General features: G+C 41.4%; 1 protein-coding gene across 2 annotated transcripts; it reads left to right on the forward strand.

Annotated features, from left to right (window-relative positions):
* Positions 1–77: 77 nt before the first annotated feature.
* On the forward strand, positions 78–18,162 carry LOC149332144 (uncharacterized). 2 transcript variants are annotated; one of them, XM_089557091.1, is made up of 8 exons: positions 78–673; positions 846–980; positions 2,097–2,237; positions 4,546–4,686; positions 7,095–7,194; positions 9,090–9,211; positions 11,722–11,882; positions 13,499–18,162. In XM_089557091.1, the coding sequence occupies exons 1-8, from the start codon at positions 610–612 to the stop codon at positions 13,610–13,612; spliced, it is 978 nt and encodes a 325-aa protein (XP_089413217.1). In that variant the 5' UTR covers positions 78–609; the 3' UTR covers positions 13,613–18,162. The 2 variants fall into 2 exon arrangements, with proteins under 2 accessions (XP_089413217.1, XP_089413218.1); XM_089557092.1 differs by having other exon boundaries at positions 11,725–11,882.
* The last annotated feature ends 1,158 nt before the right edge of the window (positions 18,163–19,320 follow it).

Below are 19,320 nucleotides of genomic sequence, written 5' to 3' on the forward strand. Positions count from 1 at the left end.
TTCAATTGAATCTGCGATAAGCACTTTCAGTGTTTCGGCATAGCGTCTTTCGTGACGCTAGGATCAGTTGCGACTATTTAAGCCACCCAACTAGGAGCAGTAAGATCATATTTGGCGCCCGTGATTAAAACGGACGCGTGCAGCTTGTGCTGATTTTCATTTGAAGGCTACGTGTTATTGCTGCATTCTTGCTGCCATAGTTGGAAGAAAAAAGAAGAAAGCCCACTCTATAACGCTTCGCCGCTAGGTCATCCCCAGGTGTTCAGTTGTAGGCGATGATGTGCGGTCAGCCAAACATTCCATTTTGCGTGCAGGGTTTTTCCCAGGTTGGGCTTTGCCCCGCAGCTGCTGCGTCATGTGGAGCAGTGGTCTCGTACACCGCTGGGATATAAAGGGAGCAGTACCCAGTGCGTTACCGGCACTTCCGTTCAAAGTCAAGCGCCAGCTAGAGCTAATACATTTTATTCGAAACTACTAACCAGTTTAACGTATATCCGTTCGGTTGCGTTACTGCGAGAATGCGAAACTAAAAACTGAAGCCTGGCGGCCGCACAGCTGATTTCCGCACGCATCTGTTGTAGCAGCTATGTGTAGTAGAAAGCCTAATAAATGTACAAAATATACGTTAAGGTAACACTCGTGTGTTTTCCAGCGTTGATTGTGTTCACCTACGGTACGTATTCCTTTGCGCATTTCGTTCGGGGGAGAAAAATTGAGCTCCGAGCATGGCTTGTTTCGGTTCTCCACTGACAGTTAGTCCTAGCGGCTCCGGGTGACGCGTTCTTGGCTCCGGAGACACGGGCCGTCTTGTTTACATTACTTGATGGGCTCCGAACACTTCGCAGGTGATTTTCCCGAATGCGACTACACCCACAAGTGCAGGAAACACGACAGACATGCCATTTGCGCCGACGGAGTGTGCGTATGCGTCAACGGAACGCACAGAGACTTCGCTAGCAAAGTTATCAAGTGCAACCCGGGTAAGTGTGCCACGCACGAATTGTGCGGTTTCCTTTCCTTTTCCTATTTCCTTTTCGTTGAATTCGTTGCACGCGTCCTCTAGACCATTGGCGTGAAATCCCGCTTCTCCATGAAGCGACCGCTTTTGTAGTTCATGCTGACCTAAATGAAACGATGTGCCGCGCGACCGTTCCTAAACTCGACTCCCCACACCTTTGCATTGTGCGCAGCTCAAGGGGGCCTTTCATAGCTCTACGCCGAGCTATTTGTGGAAAGCTGAACGGCGTCCGTATTCATAGATAAGCGTGGACTTGATTAATCGCGGTCTGTTTTGTCCGTCAGTGCGCATCCGTTCAGTCTTGGGCGATATGGTTGTCATGCTTGCTTGGAGTTAACGTATCCAGTCCAACAAACTGCGCTAGTGTTCTGGAAAACTGTAGCTGCCTATCGCAAACGCATATGCCCACAATTAAGCGATACACTTTATAGATTATACCATATGGTTCTGATGACGATTGCTCTAATATATTAAGGCATATAAACTCTCCAATTGTCTATGCTCGCAGTGCGATTTTTATTTGCAGAGAACTAGCTTCTTGTCGAAAATGCGTCTGGCTGTTAGTTGCAAGCTTATATAAACCATATCGGTAAATAAAACGGTCGAGCTTTAAATCGATATATATATATAGGTCCGCAGCTGCACGATCTTTTTCGCGATTCTAATATTTTCGTCCTGTCATATATCCACGTTTTATTTTATTTTATTTATTTACAATACCCCTAAGGGCCCTCGTGCGAGAGTATTATATAAAATGGGGGGGGGGGGGGGGGGATAAGCATAAAAATACGGCACAGGCACGTATAAAACAAATAATGCATGTATTAACGAAGTACGAAATAAAGCTAGTAAAGTACACAAATAAAACAAGAAACAAAGCAAAATAAAATACTCAGTAAAAGTATAATGCACATAATACAACAACACGTTCATGTTAAAATATTTGTTTTCATAGGTCACTGTATATGTGCTGTTTTTTACTGACTAATAAAGTAAAAAAAGGTGTCATACCTGTGCACAGCTATTATTTTGCACATACAGTGTCTGTCCTCATTTTCGGCTACCCTGTGCTTTTCAGGACGTCAGCTGAACGACTCCTGCCAATCTTCGTTTGAGTGTGCCAAAGCGGACGGCCTAACTCGCTGTGAAGCTGGGATCTGCCGTTGCAAGCCTGGAAACCATGAAGCCTTGACTTCGTTGGGTCCCAAGTGTTTTCCAGGTGCGTTCGGATTGCATTTAATTACATGATGCTTATCATCGCCTCATTGGAACATGCTTGGTTTCACATTTCATTGTTCACCAGAAATTCGTGTAGTCCATATATGCAGGCAATCATTTTTGTTCGCGATGTTACATAGTTTGCCCAGTAGCAGAACACGCATTTATTACAAAGTATATTACTTTTCTTGCCACTCGACTGAAACTTGTGACATCTGCCACGAAAAGACACCTTTAGTTTTCTAGTGAATGGTGATGTACCCTAGCCTCTCGAATCTGCGCGCAAAAGACTGTATTGAGGCAGACAGATGACGAAACCTGTATTTCATTTTTTGTTTTTTTTCTAGCTTATAAAAGCTCCATTTGCAGAGAAAGTAATGACATTGCGATTGCAATGTACATAAACTATTGGTATACGCCACCTTAAATTTGTTCACAGTGTCCTTTTAACGTGAAACATGACTGCCAGTTACATTTCTGTCACTTTGCCTGTCTGCATCATCATTTGCTACAACCCCCAAAATCTGCACTCACACATGTGTGCATTTCTGCCAACAGAATAATGGTCGTTTCTCTAGATCCTATTATCAAACCTTTATTATCCTTCTCTGATATGCATCTTCCACTGTAAAATTGACGCCATCGTGTAAGTAATATTGCTATGTGAACCGTCCTTGTCTATATAAATCTTCAGACAAGTCACACTTTTTTTCTCTGTCTTATTTTTATTTTGCGCAGGTACGTGTACTCAGTATACACTGCCATCACGGATAGTATATATATGAGCAGCGGTCATCTGTTAGTCACGCGTTATTCGCCCAGTTTCCGCACATTAGGCTCTAAAAAACAGGAGCGTAGTGCTTATTTCCAGTCAGTAGCTTGAAGAATTTAGTCATAAGTCAAATTTTTACAACGAAATGCGAGAAAAGTTTCTTGAACAACAGTTTCTGTCAACAGAGTTGACAGGAAGACTACTTAAGGGGAGATGAGGGTCTTGAAAACTTGTTTTTTATTTTTCGACCTAACTTGTTGAAACTTAGCATGCAGGTGTATCATAGGATGCTGATTTCAAATATGCATTTAGATTTCAAATATCTCACCTGGAAGAAAATTTATTGCAAAATAACATTCAAATTAGGCAATTTCTTATGGGCCTTTAGAGTAATTTATCAGTTAAAGAATGATTTTTTAAGAATAAGTAAACATTTGCAAAGGCCCTAAGCACATGCTAAAGCTTTCTTTTTTTTCCTTTAAACATGATATATGAGTAGTTAGGCAAAGTGTGGGCTAATTACCTCCATGTCATTTTTTCTTTCCAACTTTGTTGTTTATTTATGATCAACAAAATTAGTTTGTAGACATTCTGTTAGCTTTAGGATGTGCTTTGGGCCTTTGCAAATGTATGCTTATTCTTTAAAAATGTTTATTTAACTGATAAATTACTAAAAAGGCCCGTAAGAAATGACCTAATTGGGATATTTTATTTTGCCATATATTTCCTTGCAGCTGAGATATTTGAAATCTAAATGCATATTCGAAATCAGCATTCAATGATACACCCAGGTGCTAAGTTTCAGAAAGATATGTTTACAAATAAAAAAAACGTTTTCAAGACCCTCATCCCCCCTTAAACAGATAACATAATTTTTGTAAGCTAACAAGGAGCAGAAAATGAAAGTCAGGTCACCACCATCAGCTGTTTGCAAGTGCACTGTGATGATGTTAGGTGGGAATATTTTTTTAAGCAGAACAAAATATGAATGATTACAGTACTGAATTTTGAAACACATTAGAACTCCTGTCAAACAAAAGCATCTGTCTATCGCACCAAGAATGTTTTTATTATCCTGAGATACCTATTTGTCACCTACATCCTAGGCCTGTCTCTTACAGTATGTATTAACGTAACTTTTAACACACAAAGAATTTGAGACAACAAAAGGCAGAAAATTAAACGAAGTGAGCTCATGACACTTGACGCCATCATTAATGCTGCAAGTTTTAATCAGAGCGATGGGAAAAGTATTTCAACTCTCAGAGTTCAGAGTTCTCAGCAGTCAAGGTGCATTTGCTGCTGAACAGATGTCAAGAGTGCTACAAAAGGCCGACTCGCCGGATTTTACTTACAACTTAAACCTGATGTAGAGTTCCTCAGTTTCCCTCCACGTTGTATGAGTTGTATAACTTTATATAATGAAAAGAGGATGCGTAACAAAACTTTGAAAAAAAAGATTTTCATAATTCATACACCCATAGAAGTATTACACATGCTCTCTTTCTTCAGGGCTTTACATGTATGTCCATTTCAGGCACCACAGCTAAGCCGCAGTGTGACGCCGACCGTCCATGCTCATCTCACGGATTCGTCTGCACTCCGTGGGGCATCTGTGACTGCCGTCTTCCTGGCTACAAGGCGGAGCTGCTCTTTTCCCGCTGGCAGTGCATCCAGGGTGAGTGCAAGAACTGACTGTTACAGCGATAGCTGTATTAGCCTTGTTGCTTCGGCCTCGAGTCGTCGTTGGTGGCGTATGCCCCATTCCCTACAGTATAGGAATGCATAGGAAGACTTGGAACAAAAAGACTGACAGCTGCCAGCCTGAGAGCACAGCCGCTCTACCGTGGTCTCCACCATCTGGCAAAGGCCATACTTGCGTAGCCGAATTCGGAGTGGAGAGACTAACTTGAACTATGGTGCAGTGTACATTCATGAACAGTATGAAAGGGAACAAACTTTTTGGGCAAAACTGTGAATTTCCTGGTTATTTCTCTATCAAATTTGGGAATGGCTTTGGTATATGATACGCCAAGAGGAATACTAGCTAGAAAACAGAAAAAAACTATACTTGTCACATATAGTTATGGAATAATCAATAAATGAATGCTCAAACTTTGTTCCCTCTATATTGCTCCCGAATGTACACTTCCCCGCAGTCATGGTTCCACCAAATCATCCATAGGCTACTGCGGTTCTTTGTGTACGATCAGTGATGGTTAAATGGCTGTCACGCATGACTCCATCATTGTGTTGATCATTTCAAGAACCAGCTAGCATTGATCACTTGTCTTATTGTGAGGGTTAAGTGCTGTAATTTTCTTTCTTCCTTGCCATGTGAGGTGTCTTGCTATAGTACTTTTTTCTGCGCATTGTTGCATCTATAATTTCCTTTTCCCAGAGGAGTAAGACCAGTAATTTTTGTAGTTCTGCATCTTTTTTTCCGGGTTATTATACACAGGGCCTTGGGAATGACACAACTGAAGATAATATGCCCCATTATGCATTAGTATTACGGCAATCTTTCTTGCCGAGAGTTTTGATTTCTGTTGGCTGTGACGTCAGAAGATAGTATGCTAAACCATCGCAAGCACATATACAGGGTGTTTCACCTAAGACTTTTTGCAATTTTTAAAAATAAGCTATTTGAATTAAATGCGCGCTTTTTCTGGCATAGCATTGTCAGTGGTGTAGTACATCATAATTCAACTAAGACGTGCTAACTAGCAGGTTTGTTAACCAATATTTAATAGTTAACTTTTAAACTATTACCGTTCGGCTCCTTAATTATTGAGAGGCATGCAGCCCACCATAATTAATGTCCATGTCCGTTTTTAGAATTTCGAGAACGCGATTATCCTCGGCGCTGTGGCCCAACAAATTTCGCCTACATCGCGCTAAAATACATGCGGTTTGAGAAGCTTGCGGGCAAAGCAACCTCTCCAGTGAACCTAACTCGTCGAAATAGCCAAAATTTGTTGGGCCACAGCGCCGAGGATAATCGCGTTCTCGAAATTCTAAAAACGGATATGGACATTACTAACGGTGGGCTACATGCCTCTCAATAATTAGGGAGCCCAACGGTAATAGTTTAAAAGTTAACTATTAAATATTGGTTAACAAACCTGCTAGTTAGCACGTCTTAGTTGAATTATGATGTACTACACCACTGACAATGCTATGCCAGAAAAAGCGCGCATCTAATTCAAATAGCTTATTTTTAAAAATTGCAGAAAGTCTTAGGTGAAACACCCTGTATATTTACAGAACTTATGATACGGTCATTACTCCTACTGGTTATTAATAATTATATACTGCTGCTTTGCCTTGATTGTTGTGTAAAACCAACTTTCCTCTGCCAAACTATTTAAAATCACAATGCGTCATCTCATCTGTGTTGTAGCAACCTTTGTACAGAGTGTAGCAGAAACAGAACATTAAACAAGTACACAGACACATATGTCATCCGGAAACACAAGACAGTTCGGTGCTGTCTTACTCTCCTCAACTATAAGTAGTTAACCAAAACCAAAGAATTACTCCAGTTTACCTGATTTGAACTGTAATGTTCTTCACTGAAAACCTTGTGCAAAAGCCACCCCACAGCACCAAGTCACATGCTACCCATCTTCCCAGGCACACACTACTCAACCCTTTGGCAATTTGTCGAACAAAAATTGGTGTTTTTATGATGCGTCTTTGTTGGACCTCTTAAGGATAAGTGAACGTTAAGAGATCGAAAGCGGGCGGAGTGGGTGAGGGAACAAACGCGGGTTAATGACATCTTAGTTGAAATCAAGAGGAAGAAATGGGCTTGGGCAGGGCATGTAATGCGAAGGCAAGATAACCGCTGGTCCTTAAGGGTAGCGGAGTGGATTCCAAGAGAAAGCAAACGTAGCAGGGGACGGCAGAAAGTTAGGTGGACGGATGAGATTAAGAAGTTTGCGGGGATACGGTGGTGGCAACTGACAAAGCACAGGGTTAATTGGAGAGACATGGGAGAGGCCTTTGCTCTGCAGTGGGTGTAGTCAGGCTTATGATGTGATGATGATGATGATGATGATGTATCTTTGTTGTACATTTCAGATCCTTTTCTCTTTGAGGACCGTGGTGCAGTTACCTTCCTCAAGGTTTCGCCCGTGCCATTACTCGTGGTCGTCATCATCGTTGCATACTTCGGATATCAGTGAGTCTCTCCTTACTGACCACGTATTTTGCAGTATCTCTAATTGGTTTACTGTTAATGCATAGCAGATTCTTTGTTTGGTGACCACACTTAGTATTTCATCTTGATACGACGCAATGCGGTAAGGTTATGGCACCTCGGAGGAAGAAATTTCTAATGTGAAACGCCGCCTTTACTTATCTTCTATATGAGAACAGAAGTAATGCTGGGAAAACGGTAACACTTTATTCTGTTTTAAGGAGTATTTATTGCCTTATAAAAGCAACTTTGTTTATGGCAGATATTATGCTGTCAGACACCAAGCAGTTCTACATCAACTGCCAGATGCTCCCTTCAACGTGTGGACAAGTTTTGTTCTCTGAATGCTATTGCATTTTTGCTTGATTGAAATATTGTGAAGGTTTAAACACCTGCTTTTAGTCTTAAAACAAAAAAAAAAAGAGGGAAGATTTTTTATTATGCTAAAAGAAATTTCTTGCACCACATTGATAGCAGGAGTATGTGGTGTCATTGACCAGGAAACCTTGAATCTTGGAGGCAGTACATATCTCTTCCAGTGATGTCCTCGACTCCATTTAGCAAAAAGGGGAGTCAAACATATACTGCTACAGGAAAGGCTGAGAAAAATCAAGACAACGAGCAAATATTAAACTGAGTGCTCCCTAGAACAAGGGTTTTCAGACTGGGTTCTTGGAACCCTTGGTATCCCCGGAAATCAAGGGTTGTGCAGAGAATTTTTCGGGTTCTCGAGTACCTATTTCATTGCATGCCTCAACCCATGCCTTTCATTTACTCACTTTTTTCAGGACTAATCGTAGAATTGTAGGTAAAAATTAACCATTTCACTGTACAGAAAATTATTATTAATTGAATTTGGCCATTTTTCCAAGGGACTGTGTGTCAGCATGCTCCTTTCTGCATGACCATAGGCAGGAAGGGGCAATAATCAGGGCATCAGTGTCCTTCAGCACCTTCTGAAAACTGCTGGAGTTCCCTTAGGCTGAAAAGTTTGAGAACCCGTTCCTTAGACCACCCCAATGTATAGCAGCCCACAGAAGCATTTGGAGTGTGGTAGCTACCAAGAAAGCTGAATTTTGAGGCAGTCCTAATGCACAACCTGTAATGAAAAGGTTCACTGTGAAAGTTGTGCATACAAATGTACAGTGAACCTCTCGGTTCCTGGCTGCATTCCTTGGTCCTCCACAAAGTAAATCAGCTTTTGTATGTCTCCTATGCTGTGGAAATTTTTGCAGCCAACCAGACATCAGTTAAGCTTAGGCAGTGCTCACTTTGTCATCAGCTTGAAATCTCAGCTCTTAGCCATTTTTCACCATTGTTTCTTCTCCTTACTGTGTGGACCCGAGCATCATCAGCAGACATATGTCTATCTCCAAGATTTAAAGGGTCAAAATTGGCTGATAAATGATAGCAAGCTTTCTAGGTAGTATCACAGTTCTGGTGTCATTCCTCTTTGTCATCTCTCTCTTCGCTGAGACATGAGGGCAGGTATTTGAGCTTTTACTATGCTTTGGTCAAGGAGAAAACTATAGTCTCCAAAATTAGTGCTTCTAATTGAACATTGCAACACTGTACTTGAGAAAATTTCCTTTAAAAATGCACACATTTCTCAAGAGGTACAGTTCAGTACAGAAGCAAAATTGTAATAAGCTCACACGTAGCTCAGCTCTATTAGGGCATGCTGTCAGAGTAAAAATTAAAAAAAAAATGAAGTTAGGTAAATTTTCAGGGAAATGCAACCTTCGGGATCATCAAGGATGCCAAACGTTCTGCCGCCATTGTGAACCATTCGAGACCCATCATATAAAGCTTTCATTACCCTTGTGTGTCCTTATGAAATGTTTTTGTAATTTGTGATTGTTGCTTTCTGTTGCCAGGCGCAAGGCCAAGTTGCCGCCACCCCATCGCACCGTGCGGGAGGTGAATCGGCTGCAGCAGCGGCGCATCGTGCCTCTGTGGCGCGGAGTCACCTTCCACCCAACCACCATCGCCACCCAAGGTCAGCCACGCATGCCTTCCACAACAGGCCACCTCTTTGATCTCATTGCTTGGTTAGCAAGGTGCAGCAGAATGAATGACAAGATCCAGATGTTCACTCTGAATTTTGTCGTTTGTGAGCTGCAGTGCCAAAAATGACTGAGATCAAGTGACGGAGAATAGGGATCTACAGGATGGGACCTTAGAACCTTTATTATATGTCCTGTGCATTATGTGCCACATGGTTCCTGTCCAGATTTCTAGATATAATTTTATGACTTGGCAAGTAGCATGACGAGCCCCAGACCATTCCCCCAGCTGTACTTTTTCGTATTATGTGAAGTTAAAGTGAGGAGATCACCTTTAATATACATGATGCTGATAGGACCAAACGTAGCGTTTCGAATAAACTAGTACGTTGAAGTAAATGAGTTTGAATTGATGAGATTCCACTGTTATGTATTGATAACAGTGGACGGCCGATTTTTTGGACTCTATAGGGACCGTAAAAACATCCTAGAAATCGGACAGTCCGAAAAATCACTAAGTTATTGCCTATATGCTGGAGGACGTGGTCATTGCAGTTTGTGCATATTCTGAAGCTTCGTGCACATTTGTGCACATTCTGAAGCGTGTACACGGACGACGGGCGGCAACTGCTTTCACGAGCTTGATGTATGATTGTTGTACTGGCTTCAGTATGTCACTGATGAAAGCATGGATTGGGACAAAGTCTAGACGCGAAAACGAATTCCCACTTGTTTCTGCACTTGTTGTCTCCATGAAGCCATAAACCTTCCACGCGCTTTGCTGCTATCCTTCCCGTATTCGGGATGAAAAACTCTGCATAGATGAGTTCCACGAGCTTTAACTACTGTTCAAGTTTGTGCGGCGGAAGACGTCCAAGAAAAGTACAAATTCAAAACCATGCGGGCGTAATGTGCCGACCCGCAGAGAATATCAGCACGCTATTTGAGAGGCTCCCTTTTAGCTTGAATTTCGTTTTATTTGAATAAGTTTTCGGTCACCCTTGCAGTCTGAATTAACAAGGTCCTACTGTGCACGCATTATATGGTGGCTTGGGTTTTAGTGGCGAGTGCGAACGAGCTTCGAAAAATCGAGCAGTCAGTCATAGTTTGTTCGAAATTTCGAGTGCTCTTATACATTGGCTCTATGGGCCCCATCGCGGTGCAGCGAAGAAGTCCGAATAATCAAGCATGTTCGAAAAATCAGGGGTCCAAATTTTCAGTCGGCGACTTATTGCTTGGGTACGTGCAAAACACAGCTGCTGAAAAAACAAACTGCTGAAAAAGGTGCAGAGAAACCTGCCTTTTCAGTTCCTTTGCACCATATTCAGCAGTAGACAGAAGTGCTGTGCACAAGTTACAGAGCGCAGCATAATTTTCAGGTGTGAAAGCAGTATGACATGGTTATTACAATGCAGCAAAATAGACTAAACGAGTACCATATTTTCCGGTGTATAAGACGCACCCTTGTATAAGACGCACCCGTCATATATGCAGGCTGTCATTGAAAAAGTTGGTATATAAGACGCACCCGTGTATAAGACGCACCCCAATTTAACCGATTAGGCTACTGAGAATTAAACACGCTTGCGCGACCATCGCGAAATTCACAGTACCTGTGAGAAATTCTTAAGCAACGCTAAGTGATCGAAAAAGGCAACACTCACGCTATACCCGTCCACGTTTTAGAAAAAAAAAGAAAAAAACGAAAGTACTCTGCATTATGTCCATAACAACATTTTATTTCTACTTTAAACCTACGAAGTCTTCATCTTCGTATGCGCTATCAAAATGTTCGCCCATTTCTGGCGGCAACATGGCTGAAATGTTCTCTTCGTACTATGTGCATGGAGCAAAGTTGCAAAGGATGGCTAAAAAAGAACGCTGGCTTGTCATCGCTTGTCTTGACAATGGCGAGAAGTGCGATTGTCTTCATCTTTTGGCATTTTACATTACTTTTTCTTGGGGCCTCCGAAACGGTCGCGTGTTTGTGATCCCGGATGTCATCATCCCAGCCGTTTCATGATAAAGTTCACCTAAGAAAAGCTGTGCACGGCGGTCCCCGTATTTAAGTATTAACCGCTTTACAACTGCATCATTGGTAGTGATATTTTTTCATGAAAAAAGCTTGAACATGAACCTGAGTAACTTCTGAACTCGCAAAAAAACACGATAAATTAGCGTATAAGACGCACCCTTGTATAGGACGCACTAGCAAGATTTTTGAAAAAAGCCGCGTCTTATACACCGGAAAATACGGTACTTCAACTTTCAACTGCAACTAGGCCTTCGTTTTTGTTTATATATTTAGGGACTTGCATATTGTATAGAGTCACTATTCTGCATTAGTTTAAAATATTCAGGATGTATAAGCTGTCTGAATTTGCGCGATAACATTTTTTTTTATATTTCATTTGTGTCAACTTCGTGTGCCTTGTGCATTAAACAATCTTGTGACAGGGCCTCTCGCTTTTGCTGATGCATGCGCACATGTGTTCGGTTGCAGCAGCGCAGCCGCAGTTGTCGTCTTCTTCCGCGGCTGCCCGCACCGTGCCCAGTGTGCCTCAGCCGCGGCCGCCGTCGATTCGCGTTGTCGTTCCGCAGCAGCAGCAGCCCCCTGGTGGTGACTTGTCGCCGCCACCGCCTTATCAGACAGCACCAGATGAGGTGAGTCACTTCCTGACATTCACTTTGAGCGCTTTATAGTGTCCAGTTTAGAAAAACTATATATGTAGTATTTACTCGTGCAATGAACGCACTTTTTTTTTCCTTTTTTCGGGAAAAGTCAACATCAGTTTGGGGGAGGGTTCATTTCATGGAGAAAAAAAAAGTTTTGACAGATTTTTTTGTAAAGGTCGAAACGTTATGTCATTACTTCAGTCTGTTGTTCCACCTGCTTGTTCACCCATCCATTCATCTGTCATCCATCCAAACATTATCAACAAACGTGCAAGTTTCATCTCCGCGTCACTCGCATTCCATGTATCGCTGGCGTTTAGCATCATTCTCTTTGGAAGGTGTTTGCTGTACTGTGGCACGGTCTAAAGATTTTGTGATCTCTCGCGAAAATCTTTCCCAGCCCAAATGGTTTATGGAACAATTTCCAGTTGGTTCCAGTTGGAACCAACTGGGTTCCAGTTGGTTCCAACTGGAACCAACTCGAACTTGTTTCATAAACCAGTTGAGCTGGGAAAGATTTTCACCTCCGACGGCGCTGGCCAGTCATGGCAAAGTAAAGCGCTGAACACCCTGAAGGTCAGGTGCATGTTAAAAGAAAGTAAATTCGCGAGGTTAAAAGAAAGTAAATTCTCAGCACCAAAAGGGGGTGCGAAGTTCATTGAAGCAGCTCAAGGGGCTTTCAAAATAAAGCCTCTTTTAAGGTTGCCACTGTTGTGTTGCATGGTAGCAGCCAAAACGAAACAAGATTCGAGTGCTCATGAAACTATGTTTACAAATAATTTTATGTCGTCTCCGCATTGGTCACACACACATTACACATAATTTCTTACTAACGAAACAAGACAAACCACTCTGTGAAAGATGTGGAGGCGAGCTCACAATAAATCATATTTTACTCTCATGTTCATACCTCGGAAAACTAAGGAAGAAACACTTTATTAAGTTTTATAAAGAATGCATTCCTTTACACGCTGCGTTGCTCTTAGGTGAAAATGCCATTGTTAACCAGTCTTGTGTTTTTAGCTTTTTAAAAGAAGCAGGTCTTCTTGAGAAACTGTAAATTTTAATCCACCATTTTGCTTTTTATATAATACACTTCAGCCTTGTTCTCATCCTCGAGAAGAAGTCTGAGGTCTTTATTTGATTGGCTGGGAACCTCAATTTCCTTGCCTAGCCAAGGACCGCTGATGAGGTTATCCGGCCTCCTTAAAAGCTTTTACTTGTAGATAGTTCTAAAATTTTTTCTCTCTCTTATTACTCGGTACAAGAAACTTTATACCCTGTACACCATTTTTTCACATAACAGCACAAATCTGCATAAAAGAAATATCCTATACCTTGAGCTTGGCGCATGATAGCCTTAGCTGCTTATGCGCCATTAAACCCAACACAACACAAACACAAACTATGTTTATGCTTTCCACCATCTTGTACTTTCCCTTCACGCCCTCTCAGACACTGCTTGTATGGCTGGCCATAGTGCACCAGTCACTGCGCGTGAGCGCACACACGCACGTACAGGCCTCATGATGAATTGAAATGCCAGTTCCAGATGTGTTGTTCAATAACAAAATGTTCATTAATCACTTGGACTTGGTGAACAGGAAGCTCCTCCAACCTATGACGAGGCCATGCGCGCCGCACCTTCCGCCGTCGCGGAGCACGTGATCCCACTTCTGTCGGACGAGTCACCAACCTCGCGACGGGGGAAGTCATGAACGTATGTGAACGCTTTGACGACGTTGTGTGTTCTTGTGTTCATTATCCAGTCTTCTTCTTCGTGGTGTTCGGCAGAAGTTGTGTGTAAGCATTTTACTTGAGATGCAGGGTATGTTTCATGCATCTGCGGTGGCTACAGTGTAGCCGGCGGAGAGCTGCGCTTCTTTGTGTTTTGGTGTTTAGTGCATTGCAAGTGGTGGAAGTGACTGACTGCTTGTGACGTGCTTTGCCTTATGGTTGCGTGTATGTTTTGAAGTTGAGAGCGAATCGTTGTCTGTGTGAATTTAGGCATTCCTTACCATTTAGCTCCTGGATGCTTATTTTACGTCATTGGGCAAATTACAGGTTGCAAGATGTTTGTGATATTTTTGTTGCACGGTGAATATCAACATCCACCATTCTTTGACCTTTATTTTGGCAGCAACTTCATTTTACATGAGTTTCTTTTTAGACACTGCCTTTTAATGACTCTAGTTAGCGATAGTCATGATGTCTAGTCATGCTGTTTGTGTAGTGTATTCTCATTATTTTGCCATTTGTAAACTTCTGTTTCTTTAAGTTCATTGCCACCCCTCCTATCTCCTCCCGGTAATTTTGGTGTGTTGTTACTACCCAGGAGAAGCCGTGTGTGTTGTATTTCTCTCATAAACACTCAAAGTCATGCGTTTCTTCATGATACTGAACATACTGAATGGTTGTTCATAAGAGTGACTGCTTTGCTGGCATTTTTTTTACTCATTTTTGTACCTTTAGGTGCCTTCAGTTTTTGTGTTAGTTAGAAGAGTGTGCTAACTCATATGTTACAAGCGAAGGCACCTAACCTGTGTAGGTTTGTGCAGATTAATGCAGAATGTAAGTGAATCTTCAGCAGGCATGAACAGCATTATTGTGTACACAGGTACCCACCATCTGAAATTCTAGCTGACAGTGGTACTGGCAGCACTAGAAGCACGGTGCTGGCAATTATTTTTGGAGTTATATCAAATCTTAGTTGCCCTTAAAGGGCAACTCCTTGTTTGTTTGTTTTTTGACACCCAAGCATTTTACTGGGATTTTCATGGTAGGCTGTCCAGAGTCTTCTAATCCTTTGTGCCAAATTTTGCAGTTGAGTGGAATTTTGTTTTAGCATAAATTAATTTTAAATTTCCCTGTTTCGCGGCTACAGTGGAGATGATTTCTGTGCGTAACCTTGGGCGTCTGATGTTATGAGCTGCACACTGGTTCATATTTGCTCTGCATTTGCTGGAGGACAGAAATTTCTTTCTTGTTCTGGATAATTTCAGACAACTAATAATCGAAGCTATCACTTACAGTTGCCAGTTTAGCCATTCAAATGAGAGGTTTTGTGACAATATTCGTGACATCATTTTTTGGCCTATGTAACATCACACCAGTTTGGTCGGAATCGAGTTTTGATTTCGGTTTGCTGGTTTTAGCTGTATTGTTTTCTTCATAGTTTTGAGAACCATTCATCACAACTGAGACAAAGGTCCAAGAAATATACAGCGTGATAGTCAACTCAGAATGTTAAAAAGCCCTGTGGAGTTGCCCTTAACCTTCTAAAGTGGCATCTGGTTTCCTGTTTTGTCTTTTCTTGTTTTTGTGGGCAGGAATAATTGCAGGAAATTGCGCTTTGATGTCAGAAGCAGTGCTGCTGTGTCTTCTCAATTCTAGCCACCCCGTCCCCATTTTTCTCTAGATGATGTGTGAAAAAAAGAAAGAAAATCTGTTTTAGACATTTTTATTTAAATATTCATCTAAGATAAGCATGGCCCCCCTCTTCTTGCTATTCATTAGTGGGAAAAAAATTGGTTGCTTAGAATCAAATAGACATGGTACGCTCATTAATGTGGCCTAGTTGTGCTTATACTGCGTGAGAGATTTATTTTACCCAAGAGGTCTAACACTCTTGCATTAAATGTCTCTGATACAGCATAGTGGTTCAGTCTGGTATCTGGTTTTCACCTCCTTATAGCTAAATTTAAACTTTCCAAAACCATAAGCTTCTTGAGAAGGAGACGTTCCTTCATGTTCGTGTGCATTTTATCAACCTGATTTTTTTGTGCCCAAACCTCTAATATCATCCTTTAGGATACATTCAATCTCAGTGTAGCCTACTGTAGATAGGAAAATCCCTGGAGCAAGAGTGTAAAGGAGAAACTGTCATTGGTGTGAACTTAACGAACCAACCACAGAAAGTATTGTGTTCATCAACGGATGAACAGTAGTGACACCTGGTGGTGTGCAGTTGAAGCTTGGTGCAATGTGTGTCGCTATTTGGGAGGGAGAAATAACAAAGTAGTGTTGAGCACGACCTAAGGTGCTTGCACGTTTAAGTGGCTTTGGGCTCTTTGGCAACACTAAAAACATGATTGGGAATAATGAGGACCCAAGCAGTTAGAAGACTTTGCTTCCTTTGCCAGTATGGGATCTTGCTCGGTCATCTTGTAATGCAACTGCTGTTTATCTATGCTGTTCCCAATGTACTCTCTTGGTCAGATGAAATTCTATTCTACCCTCGACTTTACAGAGATCTGATAGTGATTGGGGATGCTTGTCCTTTCAGCCACCAGATGGCACTAGTGACGCCATATGACATTTTTGCACTGTGGGCAAAAGTGAAGTTTCTCTCCTTGCAAACACCCTTGTTCCATGGAACAATGCAGATCCCTTCTTAAATCTAGCTTAGGTAGATATTTTCGCTGCTGCACAGCTGAATGTATAAAAAGCCGGCACATTTAATGTGGAGTACACAAGTTTTGTAAAGAAAAGCCACTCCGAGCTTGTACACGCTCGCAACACAGGGAGAGAGAGCTCTCGTAAAATGGAACGAGGTGCAACAAGACGCGCTTCAAGCTGCAGCCCTGTGTTCGCCGCTCCAACAGATCACTGCCATTGTAAGTGTAATTTTCTACGACTTGCCAAGCAAACTCATGTGGCCAATGCCATTCCCCTTAATGCAGGTAGAACCTCTCCAATGCTGTGCTGTTGCTATGGGGGCAGGTGCCGTGAAATTCCTTTGTATTTGACGTGATTTCCGTTAGAGGTTTAGAAGGTCACGTGTGAAGTCAGCGCACAATTTGGTTGAAATGTTAGTGCTAATCTGCTGTGGGTACCGGCAAGGCAGTATACAGGGTGTGTTGTTAAAGATCCACTGGATTTCGAAGCACTGAATTTCGCAAAGTGCTATTTGTGAGACAATGGAGAGTTTTAGAATCTTTTTGTTCCCAGAATCTTTGAGGACCCACAGGAGTATAGTGGGCCACTGTGGCCTGATTCTAAAGTGATCTTTAGTTTTTACATTTGCACTCAACTTAAAAGCGAGAGTGTCAAACAACATGGCTATGCCCATGATACAAGAACTGGTCACCTAACTACGAATTCATTTTTGTAACAGCATTGCTATGTCTCGTATTCATGCAAAGACACTGGTATCAGAGCTGTCACTTTGCCTTGGCTAATCTGTTGCAAAAAGTGTCAAAAGTAAAATGTCTCAAGACTAAATGTTGTGTTTTTGTTTTCAGTGGTGATAAGCTTACGAGTGAGTACGTGCAATTTGGTCACCAGGTAGAAAATCAGAAAGAAAAACAATTAAAATTTTTTTGCATCAGAAAATTTACAATAAATTAATTGCTCTCATGGCAAGTTGCAATCTTTTAATTCTTGCCTGTTTTGAAGTCAGAATGAGAGCGTAAGTGAATTCCATAGGCTTCATTATCAACAGCTTCACCTTCCTTCTGGAGTGATGCTCTGAGAATCCTCTGTAGTTCAGACATGTCCAGCCTGTGTTCTAAAAGTTCCAGCCAGACTGCCATATTTGTATCTGACACATAAAAAATTTAGGCCCCATATTCTGAATCTCTGTTTCGTACTTCATGAAAAAAAGCTGCAAGTTGTGCCACTTTAAACTTAAACATAATTTTTTATACATCTATCCTTGACACGTGATTAACAGTTGATTACACCTGGACATGGTCATTTTCTTCTTTATTGGATGATATCATAAGAGTGGCTTGGGGACTTTCAGGTCTGTGTGTTCTGATTATGTGTTATTCACAATTTTTTTGTTTAGAAGTGCATTAAGTAAATTTGTTTGCATGGGGCTATTGCTAGTGGTATAACGCAAGATCCAAGGCCACACAACTGCTCTTTTTCCATCCACCTATGGCAAGATGCGTTGATCTAATCATACAACCAAAGAAGATAGAACTGGCATTTCTGATGTTGCAATTTCAAAAATTCACAAGAATAAAACGTTATTTGACAGTTGATGTCGTGAGAGATCCTATACCCAAGGTCTGTGTCGTGAAGTTTTTGGACTTGGTGTAGTTGTACAGATTGTTTAATGTGTGTAACTGAAATTACCTGGTCTGCCAAAGTTGTTGCTGGAGTCAGTACCTTGAGCAATCCCTTAAAATATGTAAGGAAGAGAATAGCTGGAGAAATGGCATGAAACAGTAAAAAATTTTCCTTTTTTTTTTCATGCGATACCTAATCTCCTCTCCGTAATATTTTGCGAAGTACAGGTTATTAGGCTGTCTTGAGTCATCAGTGGCAACCCTATGTATTGCTTAAAATATGAGGGTATATATATATATATATATATATACCCTCATATATACCAAGGGAAGGGGAATAAGGGGCTCGTTATACATACAGGAGAAGCCAACAGCCACAGAAGCCAGAAACCAAGAAATTTCCTTGGTTTGTGTGGCTGTTGGCTTCTCTTGTATGTATATATATATTCTTCATTCCATTTAGTTCTTGAGGTTCTTAAAGAAGGGAAGAAATGGGTATACTGCTAAGCTGCGTTATGCGCTGTTTTCTGTGCTTTTCATATTTTTATCATCTAAGTAGAGATGCTACGGAGGCAGAGAAGCTTTCAAATTGAAAGGCAACGTTTAGGAAAAATGAAAGAACGATGAAAAGGAATGACAGTCCCTGCCGTCCAATGCTCACTTACTCCTCTGCTGCCTTACAAAAATACTGCTGCAAATGCTCGAATGCTTAGCGTTGTAGGCAGTACGCAGAGTAAACTATACTGTTTTTATCTATTGCATGCTGAGTAAGACATCCTACACATTTTCATAGCAAAATGAAAACTTCTGATTCCAGAAAGGCAGCGCATTTTTTTTTTTCTGCATCGTCATTCCGCCATTGAGATTATGCTTGGAAGAGGGCTTGACACCACTTGTACCTGCTGCATAAAACGTTGTATCACTTAAATGCGTGACTTTCTAATTTTGACCTTATTATAACTGCGGCTTGCAAGGTCCAACACGTATGTAAAGTTGGCTCATGTTGTTTGCCCTAATATTTTGTACAAGAGATCATCTGGTAAATAATTTGGTGTCATATGCCATCTTTTGTTCAAGGTCTGAGTTCTTTTGTTGTAATCTCTATACCTAGTTTGCAACTATTTACATTTAACAGAATGAAAAAGTTTAGGTATAGGTGATAACTCTCATAAATATGCAAGTCGTAACTTGGCCCATTGCTTAGCTGATGCTGTTGTACTTAAGCCAACTGCAACTATAAAAAATAATGAAATAACTTGCTTATATACCATACATACTTACAGCCACTTTCACGTATATCTCTTCTCTCTTGCAAAAATAAACTCAAAAGGGATACCACCTACCATGATAATGAAGCAGAGGTGGAATGTATTGCTCCCAGAAGTAACTTGTAGTGTTATATCAAAGTG

This window comes from Amblyomma mixtum, chromosome 8 (assembly GCF_055824585.1).
Source record: "Amblyomma mixtum isolate Tamu chromosome 8, ASM5582458v1, whole genome shotgun sequence".
Classification (NCBI taxonomy): Eukaryota; Metazoa; Arthropoda; class Arachnida; order Ixodida; family Ixodidae; genus Amblyomma; species Amblyomma mixtum.